This window comes from Camelus bactrianus, chromosome 8 (genome assembly GCF_048773025.1).
Source record: "Camelus bactrianus isolate YW-2024 breed Bactrian camel chromosome 8, ASM4877302v1, whole genome shotgun sequence".
NCBI lineage: Eukaryota > Metazoa > Chordata > Mammalia > Artiodactyla > Camelidae > Camelus > Camelus bactrianus.
The window spans coordinates 39,160,462-39,182,381 of record NC_133546.1 but is presented as its reverse complement, the minus strand read 5'-3'; the positions used below and the strand labels follow the sequence as shown (position 1 = coordinate 39,182,381).

The 21,920-nt window shown below is 38.0% G+C and overlaps 2 protein-coding genes, 1 non-coding gene and 1 pseudogene across 5 annotated transcripts in view; 1 reads left to right on the top strand and 3 right to left on the bottom strand.

The window, feature by feature from the left end:
• Positions 1-4,077, bottom strand: LOC123619804 (ribulose-phosphate 3-epimerase-like; annotated as a pseudogene).
• On the bottom strand, positions 33-135 carry LOC123619860 (U6 spliceosomal RNA). The gene has a single exon (XR_006728600.1). It is a non-coding gene; the product is annotated as a U6 spliceosomal RNA (small nuclear RNA).
• A 150-nt stretch (positions 4,078-4,227) lies between the features above and the next one.
• Positions 4,228-11,802, bottom strand: FAM162B (family with sequence similarity 162 member B). Its single transcript, XM_074368453.1, has 4 exons — positions 11,560-11,802; positions 11,300-11,411; positions 8,278-8,386; positions 4,228-5,494 (listed from the first exon to the last, which is right to left on the bottom strand). The coding sequence occupies exons 1-4, from the start codon at positions 11,729-11,731 to the stop codon at positions 5,396-5,398; spliced, it is 492 nt and encodes a 163-aa protein (XP_074224554.1). The 5' UTR covers positions 11,732-11,802; the 3' UTR covers positions 4,228-5,395.
• A 52-nt stretch (positions 11,803-11,854) lies between these two features.
• RFX6 (regulatory factor X6) overlaps positions 11,855-21,920 on the top strand; it is a 107,170-nt gene continuing 97,104 nt past the window's right edge. For all 3 annotated transcript variants that reach the window (XM_074368452.1, XM_074368451.1, XM_074368450.1), the window contains exons 1-2: positions 11,855-12,160; positions 13,948-14,031. The gene's annotated coding sequence lies outside the window, so the exon portion shown is untranslated. The remainder of the gene's footprint in view (positions 12,161-13,947; positions 14,032-21,920) is intronic.

Sequence of the window (21,920 nt, the reverse complement as noted above, 5' to 3'; positions counted from 1 at the left end):
AAAAGAAAAAATAGTTTATTTCCTTGTGATGAAAAAATATGGAATGCTTCAGGAATCTGCATATCACCCTTGCACGGGGGCCATAATCTTCTCCATTTTGTAGGATTTTAGTATATGTGCTGCCGAAGCAAGCGCTACTTTACTTTCACTGTACATTTATTTTTAATGAAAAAGAAAACAAAAGCTGGTCAAGCACAAGTTGTCCAAGCAAGTGAACTCAAATCTGTCTGTCATGTCTGATGCTATAATCTCGTACATAAATTTTTAAATTCACTGGCTGCTTTACATATATGGTATCTCTTTTAATAGCTGAGGAGCCCAACCCTGCAAAGTGGTTATAATTACATTTAGTTTATAAATAAATAAATAGCTTAGACTTTGAGTGATTTGCTTCACTCAAATGGCTAGAAAAGGCAGAGTCAGTATTCAATTGTATATTGCTTCCAAAGAGAGACTTTAATGTTTCCTTTGTTAACTATGGCAATGGCATTGTTTGATGTCCTTAAGGATGGTAGATGTGTTACTGAAAGGGAAAAAAAAAAAAAATCACTGAATAACCTATCCCTCCAGCACAGTAGACAGGTAAATCTATGCTTATATTATAAAATAGACTACAGACCACCTGAAATACCCTGGACTTCATACATTTAAAAAATAATTTTGATGCATGAAGTGTAAGATTAGAGTGAAACAGATGTTTTCGAAAGATATGGTATCCTACCCCAGCCAGGTCCAAGTTTACTTCTTCATATGTTCCATTCTAATCATTATCAAGCTAATAGACAAATCACAAATGACACCAAAACAGGAAAAACAACTTCCTTAGCTTTTAGAAAACATCTGAAACACAACAGTCTTCTTGGAAAAGCAGGAAAAATAATTTTCTAATAGTGACTAATATGCCTCCCTTAAGTCATTAAGACATAATTTTTATAAAATTAGTAACAAAGCCGTTGATTCACTCTTCATCAAGTCACCAAGCAAAAGCAGAGTATTCATCACACTAATCTTTAAATTTCATCACTAAAAACTTAGTTAAAACATACATATCAATTTCTAACCTCTCAGAACAGATTTTAGTCACTGGAACAAATAACTGCTCAGAAAAGCAGGACTGCCTCAATTCCAATATGATTTGGTAGTCAACATTCTTGTTTTCCAGTTAAAAGAGTTCATGAGCAAACACTCAGCTTTTGGAGGTTTCACTGTTCAAGAGAATGTTTCTGAATAGCCTCTGAGCTAACAGTTTTTAACATGGTCACAGATGCAGTATCTTCACTCATAACGGCACTGCCAGACATAATCATGTTACCTCTCGACTTTGTACAGTTAAGGACGGTGTCAGTACCCACTCCACCATCAATCGGTGAAACTTTGGCATCATACCTTCCATGGATTTCTGCCTTCTAAGTCCAGATTGCCCTGTCATAACCAAGGCTTCCTCCACCTGTTAAGCCCATGGTGCCAAATGCTCACCTGTAGTTTCTGGTTTGATGTCAAGGTCAACTTCATCTTGTTCTCACATATGTCTTTAATCAAAGCCCTGGATTCTTAGTAACCTTCAGATTAAAGGTATATTGATTGGTTCTTGATAGGCATTTGCTTTACCCTAGTCCAGCCTGGACATTTCATGTGCATGTCCAAGCCAAGCTGCTTGTGGAGGATTTCGACAACAGGATGACCAAAGCTGATGTTGGGAACAAAACATATGCAAGTGCAGAAATCGGCCATGAAGTCCAGCATCCAGGAGCTCTTGAACCCAAATGTGCCAGATTGCTGTTAAGGGTGGACAGACCAATCTTGCAGCTGGACACCATTGTACCAAGAGAATGGTATCTGATGAACTGAATCTTTCTTTTACCAATATGTTGTAACCCTCTTTATAATTCATTTTCTCTTAAAGTTTTTTTGTCTGGTGTTAGTATAGCCACTATAGCAATATTTCGGTTAAAAATTGTCTGCTATATCTTTTCCTCATCATTTTATTTTCAACGCTGTCTTTACTTACCAGAGTTTGGTTTATTTACTCTGACTACTGATGTATTTGGATTCATTTCGACCATGTTATTTTGTCTTATTTCTCATTTTTTCTATTCTCTCTTTTCCCTCCCTTCGTCTTTTGACTAATTTCATTTATCTTTCTGTTTTTTAAAAATCTCTACTTGTTTGAAATTTCGTATGTTTGTTACCCTAAGAATTTTAACATACATATTTAACCTAACAAAAGCTTAAGTTAACCAATATCTTTACTTTCCTCTCAATGAATGCAAAAATCTTACTCCTTTACAACTTACATGCTATTTTTTCTGACCCCAAATTTAGATATTTTTAGAATTTATAGCCAATGTTTATTTTGACTTAACAGTTCTTACTTTTTTTTTTCTTTTTCATTCATTCCTTCTTGAATTTTAGACCTTCCAATAGAATATTGCTTCTCTTATTCTTATCCTCTGGACATAGCCTTATAGTTTTACTAGCGCCTTTATTTTCTAAGACAGCCAGATGTTTCAGGATCATCTTTTATATTTCCTACCCCAGATCTGGGATCAGCCATTTCTCCACAGAGCCCTGGTTTCTGAATGAAACGGTGTTTAGAAATCAAGATGTGTGCTGTAAGCACCTATCACTACTGGTTTGGTCATTGCTATTGAGGCCTTTTCAGTGGACAGAATTAAGGAAAATGTATTTTTAATGACCAAACTGCTATATCAGTATATATGACTGTTGTCTCAACTATACACATGTTATTGTTAACAATATACTTACTGAAAATAGGGGTTTGTTCTCAGGGTAGGGGAGGGGACTTCTTTTTAAAGGTCAGGTATATCCCACTAGAGATATTTTAAAATCACTTGAAATAGTTATTCTCCATGCACCAAGCTGACACATGTTTGTTTAATCTTGCTTTTCAAAAGTTGACTGCCTTTTAAAAACTAATTTAATGTTTTTATAATTATTTAAGACATACTGTTCTAAAGTCAAATATGTAAAACAGGATATATTCAGAAGATTTAGTTTCTATCACTGTCCCCTCCAACATATTTCCTACCCTCCTTTTTTGGGGTTTATTCTTCCATTATTTTTAATATAAAAAGTACATTTACATATCCCCTCCCTTAATTGGAAACAATAGTATACATTACATACGTTTTTCTCCAATATGCTTTTATTCACTCAGCTATGTTCTGTGGCTCATTTTGTAACAGAATGTAGCGCTCTTCATTCCTTACTGTACCTGCAGAGTACTCCATTATGGGGACACACCATCATTTATTCAATTAATCCCCTGTTGATGGACATTTAAACTGTTTTCAGTCTTTGCCATTGTAAGCAGCAAAACAGGCACCTCACCATTACCACCAAATCCCAGTTCAGTCCACTGACAATATAAGCTTCTTGGATTCTGGCTTCATGTGGATGTCCATCCTCTCAGTTTCACTAGGCCTCATGTTTTTGTTTATTCTCCCTAACATATGACCACCTAGGATACCCAGATGCCCCCATGGCAAATAGCAGCATAAGATACACTTAACTCTCTGCATTTTTACTTTCTTACTGTCTATAGTAAGGATCTTCCTTCTTTCCCTGGGAGTTCAGCCAAGTGTTTTAAAAGATACTTTAAAAAATATTTTAACCAGGATTTTTAGTTCAATGCTGCATGATTTCTCTGGACATCTGGTCTTCGATCTAACTGGAAATGGAAATGATCACATCCATGCTTACATTTTCTTTGAAGAATATTTAGAATATCCCAGGAGTCTTCAAGCAGAGCATACAAAAAGACTTTCAAAGAAGTATACAGAGTAAGATATTTTTAAGAGAACTGATTTCCAGATCTTTAAACTCTATATACTCTTTCCTAAAACTGATGTGTCCAAGTCTGCCATTTCTCCTTTCTCACCTCTCCTCACAATCAACTTTGTACTATTACACCCCAAAAGCACTTCTCACTCATGACTCTTACTTAAGCTTTGCTCAGTGGTGCAAACACCTTCTGCATGACAGACTGGTAATTCAAATGGACAGCTGCTAAAGAAAGAGTTCCAGAGGGGCAGAGGAGAGAGCGCCATTGTGCAAAATGCTCCAGCTGGTAACGCCCTGGTTCGTCTAGAGGGTGAACTCATAAGGCTTCCTGCCTTCTCCATCCATCTCAGAGTTGAACTAAGAAGCGAGATTAGTGTCACAGGAATGTGTACTCACATTTTCATTTTTAAATCAAAGTAAGACTTTTCCTAACAGAAAGTAAGTCCAAGCTTTATTTGGCTTATGAGTTTGACAGCAAGGACTGGCTTTGTCCTTAAAGTTACAAAGCAGACATCCTCCATAAATTGGATGAGCTAACTATGTAGCTTCAAGGTTATAAAGGAAACTATATTTAAAGTACATTTAATATACAATAAACTGGAAATGATATCACTTGAACTACTCATGTTTATGATTTTAAAATTACAGACACCAAATTAAAGATGTGTGAGGAGAAGAGACATAATTTTAAAAGCTGTCTTACGGCTTACTCAAGTTTGAAGACCACTGACACATACTATTTTTCTTTCTCTAATGTTTTTGTCTTTTTTAAGTTGCTTTTACAATAACTGTTTTAGTACTTTCATCATTTTAGAATAGGTTTTGAAATGAATAGTTCTTGGTTTATAAGACTTTGTAAACTTGTTTCACCTAGTTGCAAACTAGAATAAAAGTTCACTGGGAAAAAAGAATACCCAGAGGGCCTATCCAGTCACCAAATACAGTAGAACTTTGGTTGAAAATTCGTTTAGGTTTGAAAGAGCCCTTAGTGATTTAATTCAACATATAATGACATGCACAGAGCGTTCGTTTTAACATTATCTCTGATGGCTAAAAACTGGACTAAATATTCAGATAAGTTGTGGCATATTTATACACTGGATTACTATAACATAATAAAAATGAATGAACTCAAAAAACTTGTGGGTGAATCTCACAATATAATGTTGAGTATAAGAATCCACAAGTGCATACTGTGTAATTCCATTTACATAAAGTTCAAAAACAGGCAAGATTAATCTATGCTGATAGAACTCACAACAATGGTTACCTTTGGAGGGTCATGACTGACAGAGGGCAGGAAGGAGGCTTCTGAGGGGCTGCTGATGTTCTACATCTCGACCTTGGCAGCGGTTACGCAGGTGTGTTCACTACGTAAAAATCTATCAAGCTGTATACACTTTTGTGAACTCTCTGAATGTATGTTATGCAACAACAAAAGTTTACTAAAAAGTAAAAATAAAAAAGACTGTGGTTCTTGTCACTAAAATAAAACATCAGCAAATGTTTTCTTAACTATCCTATTTTACCTATCTTTTATGTTTGCTGAGAATAGTGATGACATTCCAGGAACACCCTGTCAGTCAGAGGATCATTTCGCCTTGGCCTGTGCAGCCAACGCAGCTTCTTCTCGCCACTTAGCTTTCTTTGCCAGGTTCCAACTTGTTAAGGATTCATGTCGTTCTGCAGCCTGCAGAAACAAACAAACAGGCAAACAGAACTTTTGACTCTCTGGAAAGGATTTGTGTTTTAGATAGCGATACACAGGAGAGACTCTATAAAAAGGAGAAAAGGAATATAAAACATTCACACAAATCATTTAAGAAAAATGATCCTTTGGTACAAAAAAAAAATTTACTTAAGTTTCTAGACTTCCAGTCAACAGGACAGCTGATGTCAGAAATCTGTCCCCAGCCTCTCTTGGCACACACAGACATATTTGCTGGATAAAAAGTAACAAGTATATTTTCAAACACCAAATTAAGCTCAAAATCAAGAGAGGGAAATCCTCAGTTCCAAGACATAGAAAGGATGCAAAAGGCATGAATTGGTGAGGAATGAGGACTAAAGCCAGGATTAAAGGAAATGGCTTCAAACAGAGGCATTAGGGAAAAAATATTGGCCTTAACAGCTGTGGGCCGAGAGTTTAATTTCTACACCAACAGGCAAGTTCAGTATTTGGATCTTCAGCATGGAGCTGAGGTATTCCTGTGAAATGACTAAAACTCCTTTCACCAGCCTGGTTTGACATCAAACCAGGAACTGGCAAGGAAACTAGGCATTTATCTGGGGGGTAAAATCACCTGTGAAAAGAAAAGACAATTAGCATCATAATCAGGAGGTAGATCTAAGGAAATAACTTAAGTGTGGCACAGAGATAAACAGACAAAAAATAGAAAAGAGAAGTTAAGAGACACGGAGAATAGAACCAGAAGTTCCAACATACATTCCAAAGAGGTGGGAAGAAGAGTTAGAATGGGGGAAGAGGCCACATGTGGAGTTATAACAGCTTAGACTTTTTCAGAAGTAAGGAAAGCTATGGGTCCTCAGACCAAAGAACATACAAAGTCCTTGGCAGAATAAATAAAAATTGAATAGACATTGATGGATGTCTAATATGCATCTCACACTTAATACATCTGAAATATAGGGCTTGATATATTATGCCTGCCATGCCTACCAGTTCCTTCCCCAGCTGACACATCTCAACAAATCACAGCACCATCCATCCAGGTGCTCAAGTCAAAAAACACAGGCTTTCTGGTTTCATTCTTCCATTTTCTCTCCTCTTTCCACACTGAATTTACCACAAAGTTCTATCCTTTTTACTTTCTGAAATATATCTCAATTTGCTAACCATTTCTCCATCTTCATCTGACACCTTCTTAGTTAAGGTACATGCATTAAATACTCAAAATGAAAGGTGAACTGGAGAGGCAAGAGGGGCAGAAGTGAGACCATTTAAAAGATACTGCAATAAAATAGGCAAAGATGTTGGTTATCCCAGACCAGGGTGACATCAGCAGAGATGGTGAGGAGGGGCCCAGTTGTGGATATATTTTAAGGTGGAGCCAAAAGGATTCCTGCTGATGTACAATGACTTACTCATGAGCAGCTGGAAAGATAATAAAACCTGAGCGAGGCCATTTTAGGTGGGGTGGTCAGGGAAGCTTTCTCTGAGGAGAATGAGAATAAGCCATATATGATAAGGCCAGGGGAAGGAAGGAAAGCCTAGAGAGAAGAAAGAGTTGGGCGTATTAAAAAGTAAAAATAAAAATAACTAGTGTGGATGAAGCATAAGGAAGAAAGGGATGATGGTATGAAACATGGAGGGTCCAGACGGTATCAGGTTCCAATCTGTCTTTTAGGAGCTAGAGAATCATCAACTGGGTGGGCAGCCATCTTATCTAGAATAGGTTAAAAACAAGAGACTGACTTTCTTCATTTCAATGTTTAAATGTTCAATCCAGCAAATATTTAAGAAATTTTCCATTTGATGAGAATAATTTCAAAGCATAAGTTCTTTGCCAAGCCAACAGAAATGAACAGACACGTACATAACATCAGTAAGCTGTAAAGTACTGGGCTCAAACACTCTTGGAAACCTGCGAAGTAGAGAAGAGCTGAATCCTAGGACTGGGCAGAATGGCAGTTGGCTAAGCATGCCCAGAGAGCAAAGAGGTATCGATCCAAGCAAACTATTCTGTGTGATGTGGCTGCCAAAGCCTAATTCCAACTCCGGCTGCATTACTAAAATGCGCTTATAAACATGAAGAAGTTTTAATCACGCTCTAAAGGGTTCAGTTGCAGGTGCCACAATGAAGCACACTGATATCCTGGAGTGTGTCCAGACGCAAGTTCAAAAGAGGAAAGCTGTCAGGGATGGAGAAAGTAGGACTGGAGAAGGGAAGACTCCTGATACTCGTGGGGCTGCTCTTCATGGTAAAAAGTGATCAGCAGATGAAAAGATTTAGGGTAGCAAGAAACAAAATTAGAGAGCAATGCTCTCTTAATTTCCCTCTAGGATCCACATATTAGAGATAGCAAGGAAAGGGCTCATATACAGGATTCAGGCAAACTAGTCTGCCTTGGTCATCACTTCCAACTTTTGAACTTCTATTTCACGACTCTATGCAATAGCTAATTGAGTTCATGATTTAAGGAATGATCTAGTTTGGATACTGTTCATACAACAAAGTTCTTCCTGTGCAGATTTATAACCAGGCTATAAACTGTCCTGTTTTTGTTTTTGCTTATCTTATAAAATGGAAGCAAGCTTCTGACCCTCCTACCTATGTAATTTGTTGACTCCAATTTCCATGAACAAATTTATTTCCAGTATGGCAGATACATGTGGGTGGCTCAAGGTGTCTAAGATAAAATTGAAAGAACAGCGATCATTCCATAAAGGAGAACAAAGCTCATAATCTTTCTTCGAATTCACAAGTCTATCTTTATTTTAGAGGTACTCACCCTTTTGCCTGACGCTATCACTGCAAAGCAGGCGATAATCGTGAGTCCAATCATTATGTAACAAGCTTTCACTCGAGCTTTGTTTCTTGCAGCATCTATCATTTCTGGCCTAAACCAAGACGTATATTCTGTTAATTACATTAAAGCAATATGATTTTTCTGACTAGCAAAATAGAAAATGATTTGTTATGTAAATATTCCAAAAATTTCTCTGAATGCAAATGGCAGATGTGAAAGACTTCCAAATGCTAGCCCGTTATTTTACCAATTTCAAATGAACAGTATTTATGCAGATCCTAGCTAAGGTTGGCCACCAAGAAACCACGGTGCAGTATATTTAGGTTCTAATTGCTCAAAATATAATGAATACATATTATGACTTGACTCTTTTTACTGACTGGGATAAAAGAAAGAATGAATGTCCATGTAAGTCTATGAATTGTGTTCATTTGGCCCCTGTGTCATTAAATGGGCTTTGTTTTCAAACAGGTTGTTTTTTAAAACTCATTTTCATCACTTTGTTTTCTCACTAGCTTCCCAGTATCTTCTTGCCCCCTCCCATCTTATCTCTATTAAAGAGATTTGTGAAGATGGCTCTTATTACACTACCGTTATATATTACACATTTTGTGAGAATGTCTGTTAGAGAAAGGGGGTTTCCTTCATGACTTATGCATGAAGTTTTCAGAAGAAATGATCAAAATCACGATAATTTATTGAAGAAAAATACCTTTGTTTTCTTATTATTATTCTGAAATTTTCTATGCTTATTTGAATACTGTGTAGTCTTATAGAATTTATTAATAAAGTTACATGCAAGTTGTCCAGATTTTAGTGGTACTACTAACAAAGAGTAGTGTTACAAAAGTAATCACACCTGTGGGCCTTTTATGTCGAACTTTAACAATGTGCAGTAATATGAAGTGGCAGTTTATAAATACACATAATTAATGATTTTTGAGAATGCACTCAGCAGCAGTCTTTCTTACCTAATGTCACGTTTGAATAGAATGGAATTTTATAAAGAATTCCAGAAAGACAAGTTGCAATTCCTTTTAAAAATGAAAAAAATTTTCTTTAACTTTTCCAGTAGTTGAAAGAACACAGAAAACCAGTATCTAGCCTGTTTTCCTCAGATTTTAGACAGATTAATGAAAGTTTTAAGATGTTAGTTGCAAACAGGTAAATATGAGGACATTATTAGATTATATTTGTTGACTTTTGCTCCAGATGGAACCTAAAAGATCTGATCTTTTTCACCCATTTATCTGGCTTTGATCTGCTATACCAAATTAGTTTAACACTGAAAAAAACAAAAGAAAAAATACACTTATTATTAAATATCATTAGTGTACAGTACAAAAATTATAGGTCAGTTGTTAATTATATGTCCATTAAGAACATAAAAAGTGAAGCTGTTTACATTGTAAATCTAACAGTTAGCTTAGGAGCCATAGCCCTCCTAAATAGCAGTATTTTAAAAATTATAGAAAATAATAAACTGAAAAATATTCAAATACTTTCATGTTTCAAACCTTAAACTATAATACCTTTCATAGGCATATTGTTCAAAGTTAAATTCTCCTGTTTATAATTCCTCTTTTGACTGTGATCCTGGGGGAATTAAATTATTTCTGTAAAATGGGTCTCTTCACAGATACAGCTATGTTAACACAATAATAGGCCTAGCATCTCTTGACAAGTGTTAATTTATGATAATGCAGGTTTTTTTGCATTCTTGTTTACTCTGCTGCAGCTCAAGAACTCAAAATCCAAAAACACTGAGGGTGGTCTAGATTTTCTGGGCTAATTTCTGCTTTGGGCTAAGTCTGTTAGTTTAGAGGCTATACATCTCAAGAAAAACAAAATTTGCTTTATATTATTAAAAAAATCTTTGTGGTTGAATAAATGCTGAAGACAGATTTCAAGTTCCATTTTATTTCAAATGCCATGTCCGTTTTTCACTAAATAATTTGATCCAAGAAAGGGATAAAAATGTTTGAGAATTCACTATTGGGTGAACATTTCCCATCATATCTGTTTTTCCATTTATTTGTGATGCTTTTGGTAACAACTAAATTAAATATAAATAAAAGTGTGGGCGATATGTGCAGAACAAGTTGCAGGCCCAGTTTCCATGGTCCATTCTAACGGGCACTGATTACCTCCTATAAAACTTAAACATCCTTATTTGATATCATAGTTCTAATCTCCCTATTTTTTTGTTAAGATCAGTTTAAAAAGTAGTAGATTAATTTAATTTTTAGTTTCCTTCCTTCCCTTTTTATCCCCTCTCTTGTAAAGTGCTGGGAAGTTTTTTGGGCTTTGCATAAATTGAAACTGGAAAGCGGTTTTTACGGGTTACATTTTCTTTCTTCCTTTTTGTTTTTTCTTTTTCTTTTTAACATATTACGTTTACCCTGGAGGTGAAGTCGTCAGCTTGAGTTTTATCAAGCGAACCTCTATCATGGATTTGGTATGGTTCAGAGATCAGCGACGCTGATACTTGGTGGGTCCTAATCGGAGTAAATCCGATGCTCAAAGGGCTGCAGAACCATGGACACTAGGCACCTCCTGCCCCAGAAGACCACGTCAGTGCATGTGGCTCCTTCCCAGAGACTCTCCAGCCACCCCACTAGCCATGAGGCACCCCCGACCCACGGTGCACGCGGAGACCGTGCTGCGCCTTCGATTTAGCTTGATTGTTCCACTGCCCCGCAGCTCGCTGGGGGTGGGTATCTGGGCGATGGTGGAAGTGCCCACCGAACTTCTGGGTTTTCAGCCAGCTTCAACAGTCTCCCTGTAAGCTTAGCTTAGCTCCCATCACCCAGTCAAACAGCTTGATATTTAACCGCACTTAGGGGTGCGTAAGTAAATTCCTTCAGGTGGTGGATGATACAGTCAAGACCTGTGTGGCTCTGCGGCTGCCTTCGCTCCAGGATGCACGGAGATGGACCCCGCGCCCTCCATGCCCAAGCTGGTCCCTCCCGAGCGCACGAAACCCAGTACAAGCCACACTTACGGAACCCGAGGCGGGATCTCCTCCATCGCTTTGAAACGCCCGGTCCACAGCAGGATTTTCTTGTCGAACTGCGACGGCGTGTGCTCGGCGGGGACCCTGTGGATCTTCCCTGCTGAGGAAAGCGACAGGGATGGACGGAGGAACCGACAGACGAACCATACAGTGAATCAGGGCGCGCTCACACCTCGACCCGCCGGCCCCGGCTCCTCGCCCGCACCTCCACGGACCCCCGTCCCAGGCCATTCCCAGCCCCGGCTCACCGGAACCTTGGGGCCCCGAGCCGCTGGGGGCCCCGCCGCTGGAGTACCGCCGGAGACCCCTGCGCCGGAGAGACGCGACGGGCCGTCGCTCGGCTTCTGGAGGCGCTCCCGCGGGGCAGTGGGGGACGCGCCCCAGGCGGAGGCGCAGGAGGCCCCTGACAGCGGCGAGCATGCTGCGCCCACTTCCTGCGCCCGCAGCCGAGCGCCCAGCCGAAGGGCAAACATCCCGGACCCCGGCCCCGCCCCGCGCCGCCCTGCGCCGCTCCCAGGGGAGCCCCGGATGCGCAGCTGGAGCCTCTGTCGTGCGCACACGGAGCTCCCGGTCCCCGCCCCCGCCGGCGACCCCGGATCAGGGGGTCGCGACCCTTGGGCTGATTCCCTCGGCGGGCAGCCTCCGGGGAGCAGCCTGCCTCTGCTGGACTACTTTCCTCCTGAGACAGCTCTTCTTAAAGACATTGCTTTGTGTTGAGTAGAAACGTGTTTCCACCAGGCATTCACCCTTTGGTTCCACTGTCCGGTGCTCAAGAGAATAAATCTAAACCCTCTTCTCCAGGGCAAGCCAACAGTCCTTCAAGTACAGGTCGCTTCAAATGCTTACCAAGTAAGTGTAAAGACATTCGACAAACTTCTGATTTTCCCATGAGGAGGGTTTTAGAAGTTAGCTTCTCATCCCATCCTCCACTCACCTACTTTTCTCTTTTCGAGGCAAGACAACCTCAGTTCCTACAGTTGTTTTTCTCCATCTCTCTCTTTTTTTTTTCTTTCACCATAAACGCTCCAAATTCCCTTCAAAATGAGCCTTTCTTCTGCCTTCCACAGTCTTCCTTCTCAAGAAGAGGGGAAGAATTTTCTATTCTCTGGCTTCTAAACGGAAACAGGGACTCAGAGAAAGGCCGTGTAGGAAAGCTGTCTGCTCTGAAGGAATTTACTAATTCTAAGTCCTCATATTCCAGGGACAGCAGACCCCAGCCAAGTGAAAGTGCTCTTCAGGACTGACCAGCCCCTGGTCCAGCTCACCCTCCCCTATCCCATCTCTGGAGTTCCTTTCATACCCTGACTCTCCCTTACTTTCAGTTGAATCTCCAGATATTTCTTTTCTTACTAACTAACCTGTCAGGCTCTTGAAGGCGAGATCTCTGTAACTCTGACTTTTACATAACGGTGTTTAACAAAAGAAGACAGATTCATTTCTCTGTAAAGAAATACGCATTTAGGGGAGTGATTATAGAAAGAACATGGGCTTTCCCTTCATACTAAGGTTTAAACCGCAGATCTGTGACTTAAGGGTTGCACAATTATGAACACATCATTTAAGTCATCAGTTTTGGTCTCATTTGTAAAATAAGAATTCCTGCCTCTCAAATTCATTAATGTGGCAGCTACAAAAAAAACCCTACTGTGTGTCAGCTGTGAACAATGTCAGGTGGGGATTAGTAGATGAAAAAGTAGGATGAAAAAGATAAGCAGGCGTTGGTGATAGCTATTTGGAAAGTATAGTTCGAGATACCGCTCTAAATGTGTCTGGCACATAATAGCACTTCAAAGATGTTATGGTTTCTTTCCCATCACATTCTTTGTTTAACTAGTCCCCAAATGCAAGGGCATTTTCATTTGTGCAATCTCTTGTAGTGAACTGTAGGAGGCTATGAGCTCCCTGGGGGTAAAGATTGTGTCTTATTCACCACTATATCACAAGTATGTAGCTAAAACATTGGCACTTAGTAGATACCTAATAGATATCTGTTAAATAGATGAATACATGGAATGCAAATCTTCAGTAATAAATAGACTCCATCTGGGCTAGTTTAAGAAAAGACTGAATAGTTGAAGATGTGCTGCAGGATGAAGTGAATGGATTCCCACCTGATGAATTATGTTGTCATAGATAGTATTTGATGACTGCAGGAATAGGTTACTTGAAAATTCTCCCATTATTCAAATGTGTTATTTTTCCTTTCAATATTTTGTTTTTCCTCACATCACTGAGAAAAACATCTCTGTGAAACAACCAATCATTAATAGTTCATCAAGGAATACTAAACTAGCTAAATATGTTTATTTCCCTGGAGAGAACTGGATGTCAGGCTTCTATCTATATGCGATGTTCTATCTCAAGCTTCTCTAGCATCGCAGAACCACAGGGCAAGAGAACTGTGGCTAATGTCATGAGAGAAAGAACAGTTTGCATTCTACTCTCTGTTCCTGATGGGATTAAAATACCACTTTTTGGCAGTGTTCTACATAAGAAAAAAATTACAGCTGCATGAAAGATGTTTTCTTTAGCTCTAGAATTGGAAAAACAACCAAACAACAAAAACAACTCAAATTAACTCCTAGTAGAAGGAAAATCTAATTGTATTCCTTCCTTCCTTTCTTCTTTTAAACCAGGACAGCTCATTTATTTATTTGACACATGTTCATTGAGTGCCTCCTATGTGCTGGTTGCTGTTCTGGGCTCTGAGGTTATAACAGGTAAGCATACAAAAATCTTTGCCCCTTACAGAGCTTGTTATTAGTCCATGGTGATTTCAGTTTACCCATCCTGTACTATATTCTTTTTCAATCCGATGATTCATCTAATTTGTTTATACTACTTTCAGTTTTGTTCCTTCAAGTCTTGTTTTTTTATTGGTACGGTTTATGTTTCCATTTCCTACTGTTAATTGAGTTACTTCTTAAGGTATATTGTTATGACTAGGAATAAATTTTAAATTAAGTTATTATGTAGACTAAGCAGAAAGTGTGGGTAATTTTTAAATTATTATTACTTTTTTAATTGTTGAAAGCCACTGTGTGCTCAGCACTGGGCTAAGGCAGGAAATGCAAAGATTGCTGTAGTTCCTGAGAAGTTCCCGGTCTGGCTGGGATGATATTCCCTCATCAGGAAATGCCTTGCTCCCAAAGGAGGAGCTGGGAGGGACCTTAAGTAAGTAACTTGTTTTCCAATCCCCTACTAGTTTCTCTGTAGGGGAAGTTCTAAAGTGCTATTTTCCCTGCAGACCCAGCTTTATAGTGGTCTCCAGTGCTTCGGGCAACCTTGTCAAGCAAGGGCCCAATTACCTGAGGTACTAAGCATGTGCTTAAGGACACCAGCACATGCTCAGAATGAGACTTAAAACCCACTAATGAGCTCCTACATACAGATATTCATGTCATTCATTTAAATTCCCATTTTCATGTGTTTTCTTTCATTTGGATTATGCCCTAGGCCCCTGTCCATCTCATCTTCTGATACCCCAGGAAGAGCAGAGTTTGCATCTGGGGAACTGCCAGTTCTCCTATGGACTCAGTATAATCAGCTCAGCCCGTCATTGCTAAAAGTAGATCCATCCCCATTAACCAGTGCCATGCACCTGTAGCATGTTTTTGGCCTGATGTAAAAGAAACCTGTATTTCTCACCATGTCTTATTTGTCTCAGAAGCAGCAGCAGCTCACATAATTCCCTAGAGGCCATGCAAATCATAGCTGTCATCAGAGCAGGCAATTGAGGCTTTGCCCTAGGAAATCAAATTTATATGATGCAAGGGGGGAGGGTATAGCTCAATGGTAGAGTGCATGCTTAGTATGTACAAGGTCCTGGGTTCAATCCCCAGTACCTCCAGCAAATAAACAAACAAATCTAATTACCCCACCCAAATAATTTATATGATGCAAAAAGTTTCTAATAAAGATTGATAAAATTTTGCAGTTTTAAATTTTGTTTCATTTATATTTGGACAACACAAGTACTTCTATAGCATCAAGGAAACACTTGAATTTAGTGCTGAGTTGGCACTAAGAGTTAAGCTAAGAATACCAGCTGACGGTTAATGTTTATTATAACAGTCAGTGAGCCAGAGAATGAATTATGAAACATATTTGGAATTTTGACTTTTTTTCTTGTTACTTGCACAAGGGTGAATACTGTAATCATTAAAAAATGTTGAAAGAATGAATAAATGGTGGAAAAAGTTTAAAAATTTTAATGGAGATTTGATTCATATGTGTTATAGTTCAAATATTTAGGAAGAAAGGGAAATTTCTATAATCACTTTTACCCAAGGAAGAAAATGTATAAAAGTGAAAATGAGCGATTATTGCCCTGCTAAAATTGAAAGTTGTCATTTTTTGGAGTCAATTTAAAAGCAAATTTTTGCTTCTAAGAATATATCTTTACGTTACCATTTCTTCATTGCTTATGTTTGGTAAACTAATAAAACATATTTATTAGTTTAATACCTGAATTCATGAGTATTGAATTAAACATAAATATCAATGTAACTGTTTATTATGAAATTATTCTAGAAGTGTTCTTATGAGGATCTTAGTTCCACTTATACTATCCATAAATAAAAAGTAAAGATAAATTGCCCACCAGGTGGCAGCAGTATTTCAAATTGTTCTATGAACACACATCAGCAGTGTAGGGGCCTTTCCTTAAATTTTTGTGATACATATGAAGAGGATGATTTCTGTCCCTGCCCTCAACTAACTCACAGTCTGTATTGCGTAGCTCAAATATATGTCCTTTCTTTCTGATTTTTTTTCTTTTCCTTTTGATAGTTAAAAATTCTTAGTATAGACCATTCTCAAGTGTCAGAAGAAAAAGTGAGGCTGCTAAGCTATTTTGCCAGTGTTGAGTCTGAGATACCAACTGGTTATGTGATGGGCCTTGGAAGCAAATCATGAGCCTTCTGATGTCACAACCCCTAACCCCCTAAAGTAAATCTAATAGACATTCTTTGATAGTTTTTCCACTAAAAATATATGTGGTTTCAGGCATTCCTTTTTTCCATGATTTTTCTCAGCCTCCAGAGAATTGAAACTGACATTTATTTATTAGAAAGCACTTGTGCTTTAGGGCATCCAGTTCATATTTAATACCTTTGCTTCATAGTCTACTTTTGCCCTAATTAGTAGCAATAGAATTGCAAATTGATGGGAACAGTCTTACTCTTATCATCTGTACATTTCAATATACTCCATTAGGTTATCTAAATATATTGCATATTGTTAAAATAATATTAAAGGTAACATTAAATTATCCCATATTCTCACATCCTGAACACTAACATTTTCTGTTTCTCTGTGCTTCCTTAGAACCTTTATATCCATGTTTATACAAAGTTCTATTTGGAGTACCCATGACAACCAAAACCTTTCACTTATTAGATCATAAACCATTTCCATTTTGAAGCCTGATCTTTGTATTTATCTTTTTGTGCAGCATTTGGCTATAAATGTATGTCATAATTTATTCTGTTTCTATGGTGGACCCAGGTTGTTTCTAATTTTATCTGTTGTAATTGGTTACAGGATGTATGATGTTCTAGATGGGCTTTAGTTGAGATATTTTGTTCAATTCTATCTGTAAATGTATACTCTCATATTTGTCAAAACTTGTGTTCTGAATTTGATTCCCAACTCTGTCAAGAGCCATGTAAATGCGTATTGTGTACTGTGTGTGTGTGTGTGTGCGCGCGCGTGCACGTGTGCCAACAGTTGTACTCCAGGAAACTGACTTAAGGAAGTAATTCGAACAGACAAACAAAAAATTTCTTAGTAATACAATAGTATGATGTTTTTCATGCTTCATTTAAATTCTGGGAATATTAGCGTAACTTTATTTTTTGTAATTAATACTTTACTTTTTTTTCTTTTTACATTTCTGTAATAATTGATGTGGAGTTCATTTGCAGTATAAGTTTTAGATCTAAATCAGTTTTCTCTATATTGCACTACCATTATCCCTGTTTATTAAATAATTTTCACTTCCCTGGAATTATGTGATTTCTTATTTCATTGAATGCTTGAGTATAATATACAAACCCAATATATTTAGGTTTTTAAATTTCATCTTATTTTTATGTCAGCATTGCATCATATAATTATTGTTACACATCTGGAAGGCCTACTGACTCTTGGCACGTCTCCCGCCTTTATCATTGTTATTTCCTCTTAGAATATTCTTTACCACTTATTTTCTATACAGCTTTTTATTATTTTCATTGTGACAACACCAAATCAGCAAATGAGCTGCTTAAGAAATTATTTTTATTAAAATTTTTATTCTGAACTAAAACGTGCTCCTTATAATGAAAATTCAAACAGTAATGAGACATAGAAAGTGAAAGTCTACTCAATCATGTGCCCTTTAGTGGAAACTAGGATTATCAGTTAGATACTTGTCTTCCCAATCTTTATATATATTATATATGCAAAATTATGCTATTCTGCAGCTGGTTTGCATCATCCACAATGGATGGCAGGGTCTCTTAGTATCTGATCAGATAAACTGACTTCACTTTTTCAAGTGGCTGAAGTCTTTTATTGAACAAATATACCATAATTTATTTAGTGGATTTTTTATAGATATTTAAGTTGTTTGAAGTTAAATTTTTAAAATTGTTATAAGGATTGTTACAAGGAACATCATGTACATAAATGTATCTCTGTGTAGTTGACAATTTATTTCTGAGGTCTGAATTTTCTAGCAGGAGAGTTGCTTAGTCAGAGACTATTCCTTAATTGTGATAGATACTGACAAATTGGCCTCCAAAAAGTTGTTCTTACCCTTCCACCTACAGTATATAATCATTCCTATTTCCAAACTAGTAGAGCTAACTAACATATTTTGAAGGTCCAAGAGTATCTGTCTTTTTCTGGTTGTGTAAACACTGTGTGAAACACACCTGTTCCTCTTGTTCTGTATCTGGTTTTGATTGACTGACTAGAGAAACGGGTTTATGATTTTAACCTGATACTTGAATGTCTGTAAGATTACTTAACCTATCTTCTTAGAAGTTTAAACATTTTAGGTCAAAGGCACGAAAAAGTGTTCATGTACAACTCTGGAAACCTTTTCTCTTTCTCATTTTCAGTGTACATGTATTTGTATGGTGTAGCAGCAGGTCAGGGTGAATTCACATCCGCTTAGCTACCAAATAGCTGTGGACTTTAGGCAAGACACTTAATCTTACTGATCCTTAATTTCCTCCTTGGAAAGAGTTACCAGCCTCACAAGATTGTTGTGAAAACAAATAACAGTGATGAGGATAGTAATAATATTTTTGAATAGTGATTTATAGCTTTCAAAGCACTTTAGTGTGCATTATCTCTTTAGATCTCTTTAATAACCTTATACGGTAGATGGGATAAGCATTTTTATTATCATTTTTTTCACATAAGAAAACTAAGGCACAGTTAAGATTGGTAACAACATCAAGAAATGTTCCTTTGAGAAGTTAATGTTACAACACAAAGGTATCACCAGGGACAAGGAAACACTACATAAGTGCTCCTGGCAGAGAGCTTCAGGGACTCCTGTGTGTGTGTGTGGCGGGGCGGGGTGGGGGGGAGGTTCTTTCTTTCTTCTTCTTCTAACATCTCTGTGGATGTTTTACTATGAAGAAAAGACCAGTCTGTGACCATCATTCTCTCTCTGCTTTTCCCACCAGAACTCTTTGCATATGGCTATAGAGAAAAGTTTAATTACTAGAAAATAGAAATGATTTGTAAAAGTACAAGTGATAAAACTACTGTGACTTATTGGACAGCTGTTGCTTTTGTACATCAGTTCATCTCACCCATGCCCAGTGGAAGTAGGACAGGCAAGTTTCCTCTTGCCTCGGTCACCACTGGGAGCCTTGGTTATGCATCTAGCTTGTAACTTCTGTTTCCTCAGCTTTCATGAAAACTTTATCACAAGTGTTGATTTGGGGCCTTGCGCATCAGGTTATTAGGGTTAGTCCCAGAATGCAATACACGTTGAATCTTAGAGGAGAACAGGAAAAGGACCCTGTCTCATGTGTCATAGCAAAGTGCTTTGTCATTTTCTCCCCCATGCTGGAGGGCGAAGTGGTATATGTATACATGCATATATATTTTCTTTCTTTCTGGGGATGACGGCTGATACTTGAAAGAAAAGAAAGTTATGGCATTAACAAATTCATGAGCTGAAGTTCCAAAACTTGGATAATACTTTTTTTAAATCTACAGATCCAATAAATGCCTTTACACTTCCCCTGGTTTCCCGCAAATACAAAGCAAGAAATGGCAAATCTTAAAGTTCGTTATAAATAGAATGATTAATAATTTTCTCTCTAGATTGGGCTATATCAATAATAAGTAACTCTCTTGGAGTATTATATTTCCCACGAAATCAGATTTATAGTACAACGTGTATTTCTCACTTGAGAATTAAACACATTCGGTATTTAACTACATTATTTAGCTCTCTTCCCAGGAAAGAGAAACCTGTGGGCATGTATCTGACACTGCTTTATTGGGGATACAGATGGGAAAAAAGTAAGCAAAAATAACAGAGGTAAATGCTTTATTATAAAATAGGTTTAGAGAGTGGTTGGCCCATTTTTTTTTTCAATTGATTACAAGGAATAGTTATTGAGAGCCTTCTAAGTGCCAGAAATTTTATACCAATATAGATGAGATAAAGCCTTTGTCCTGAAGAAATTCCCATATTAATCTAGTTAGAACTACAGAACTTTAGATTCAAAAGGAAGTTTAAGATTTATTCCAGGCCTTTCATTTTACAGATAGGAACATGTAACCAATGATGTGAAACACAAGTGTTTTAGTTGTAATTCATTAGTTTCAAATACTAGAAATCCAGGGAAGAGAAGTTGAAGGAAAAAAAAGGAAAATTTATTGGCTCCATCGCCGATAGTCTAAGGATAGTTCAGCTTTAGGCCCAGCTGGATCAAGGTGCTCAAATGGTTGTCTCCCTCTCCCCTTCTCTCTTCTCCTTCCCCTCCCCCCCTTACCTCCACTCCATCACTTGACTGTGCTTCACTTTCCATTTTGACCTCATTATCTCTTGTCTCAAACAGGTTTCCTTTATGTGACAGGAAAGATGGTGGTTGGAAGCCCTATCATTCACAAACCCAAATCGGGGAGAGTCTTTCTGCCTCCCTCCAAGGGCAGAGAGGACCCAGAAGGACTTGTACGGCTCAGTCTGAGACACTTTCCACCACTGTGGTGCTCCAGGACTGGCAGTCCTTTCACCGTCACATAGAGTAGACACTTCCTCAAAGAGTTGTGAAGAGGGATGGGGACTTTTATGGTTACACAGCAAGTATAGAAGGAGCTGAGAGCAGAGAACAAGCCTCGTAGACTATACACTCTCCAACGTTGTCTGCAGGTTATGCCTGTTGAGAGCTACGGTGTCCGCGTCCCTTATCTGCCTTGAAGCCCACGGCTAAATTTAGTACAAGAGCAATCCCTCTTCCTAGCTTCAATTTCGGTCATTATCTGCCTTGTTCCACTATATATTTGCTTTTTTAAATATTTTAAGAATTTTATTAAATATATTTTCCTTTTTAAAAATTCACTTATGATGTCTTTTTGGAAATAGGTGGTTGCAAATATAATAAATGGTGCCCTTCAACACTGTTCCTGTGCTTTTTACCAACACAGGGTCTCTTACCCTCTGTTCTCGCACTGTCATATAAGGGCATAGCAATTTTTCTAATATGCTGGATTCTGTTAGTTGTAAACTGGTAACTCCCAGAATTTGGCTCCCAGGTTTTCTGATTATCTGAGTATTTACAGTGGATAGCTCTGTAGATGGGAAATACTCTAACAGACCCACTGGTTAACTGCAAAATGGATTTCACACTTTCAGTGTGTACATTTTCTAGTCATGCGTTCTATGTTTAATGAGCAAGAAACAGATCAAGTTCATGGATTTATGGATGTGGAAAAAAAGGCTATTTGCAGAAATGAGAAGATACCTGATTAATTTGTTTTTAGGTCTGGCATTCTCAAATTTTCATTTTCCTGTAATCTTATTTACAATATCAGGTACCAGAAAAATTAGGTAGGAACAGAGGTTGTGAAATGTAAGAAATTTCAGTTACCTGAGATTTTCCTATAGAGCGCTCTTGGTGTGAAAGCATCTCTTTGCTGTGTTCAGTCTTCCAACTCTTCACATTCGTTTTGTGTTTGGCTACTCATTAAAGGAGACAGGCAGCCCATATGTGAATTTATCAGGCTGTTTGTTTTTCTTACATATTTTCTAAGCATAAGCAACCCAGGGCTGAAAAAGGAGCTCCAGAGTGTTGGGGACCAAGGTTTCCTCAGTCTTGTTGCTCTGTCATCTTCAACTTGCAGATTCGATCTCCATGGTCCAAGAAGACTGCTCCATTCCTGCATAGAAGCCAGCAGAAGGGGAAGGAGGTAGGGGAAGGGCATACTCCTTTCCTTTTAATGTCACACTGGAAGTGTCACTTATCCTTCCCTGTTTAATCACAGGTTTAGTCTCCATCTTATTTTAACTCAGCTGTTGAGAATTATGCAATTAATTGTTTTCTACTCTAACTTTCTGGAAGTCTCATTTTGCTGGCATTGGTAGTGAGGGCCT

Bases quoted from the DNA above. Each gene is read 5' to 3' on its own strand.
- FAM162B (XM_074368453.1), bottom strand. From the start codon at position 11,731: ATGCTCGCCGCTGTCAGGGGCCTCCTGCGCCTCCGCCTGGGGCGCGTC. The intron at 11,412-11,559 runs GTGAGCCGGGGC...CGCTTTCCTCAG, and splicing joins CTCGGGGCCCCAAGGTTCCG to CAGGGAAGATCCACAGGGTC. The intron at 8,387-11,299 runs GTAAGTGTGGCT...GTCTTGGTTTAG, and splicing joins GAGATCCCGCCTCGGGTTCC to GCCAGAAATGATAGATGCTG.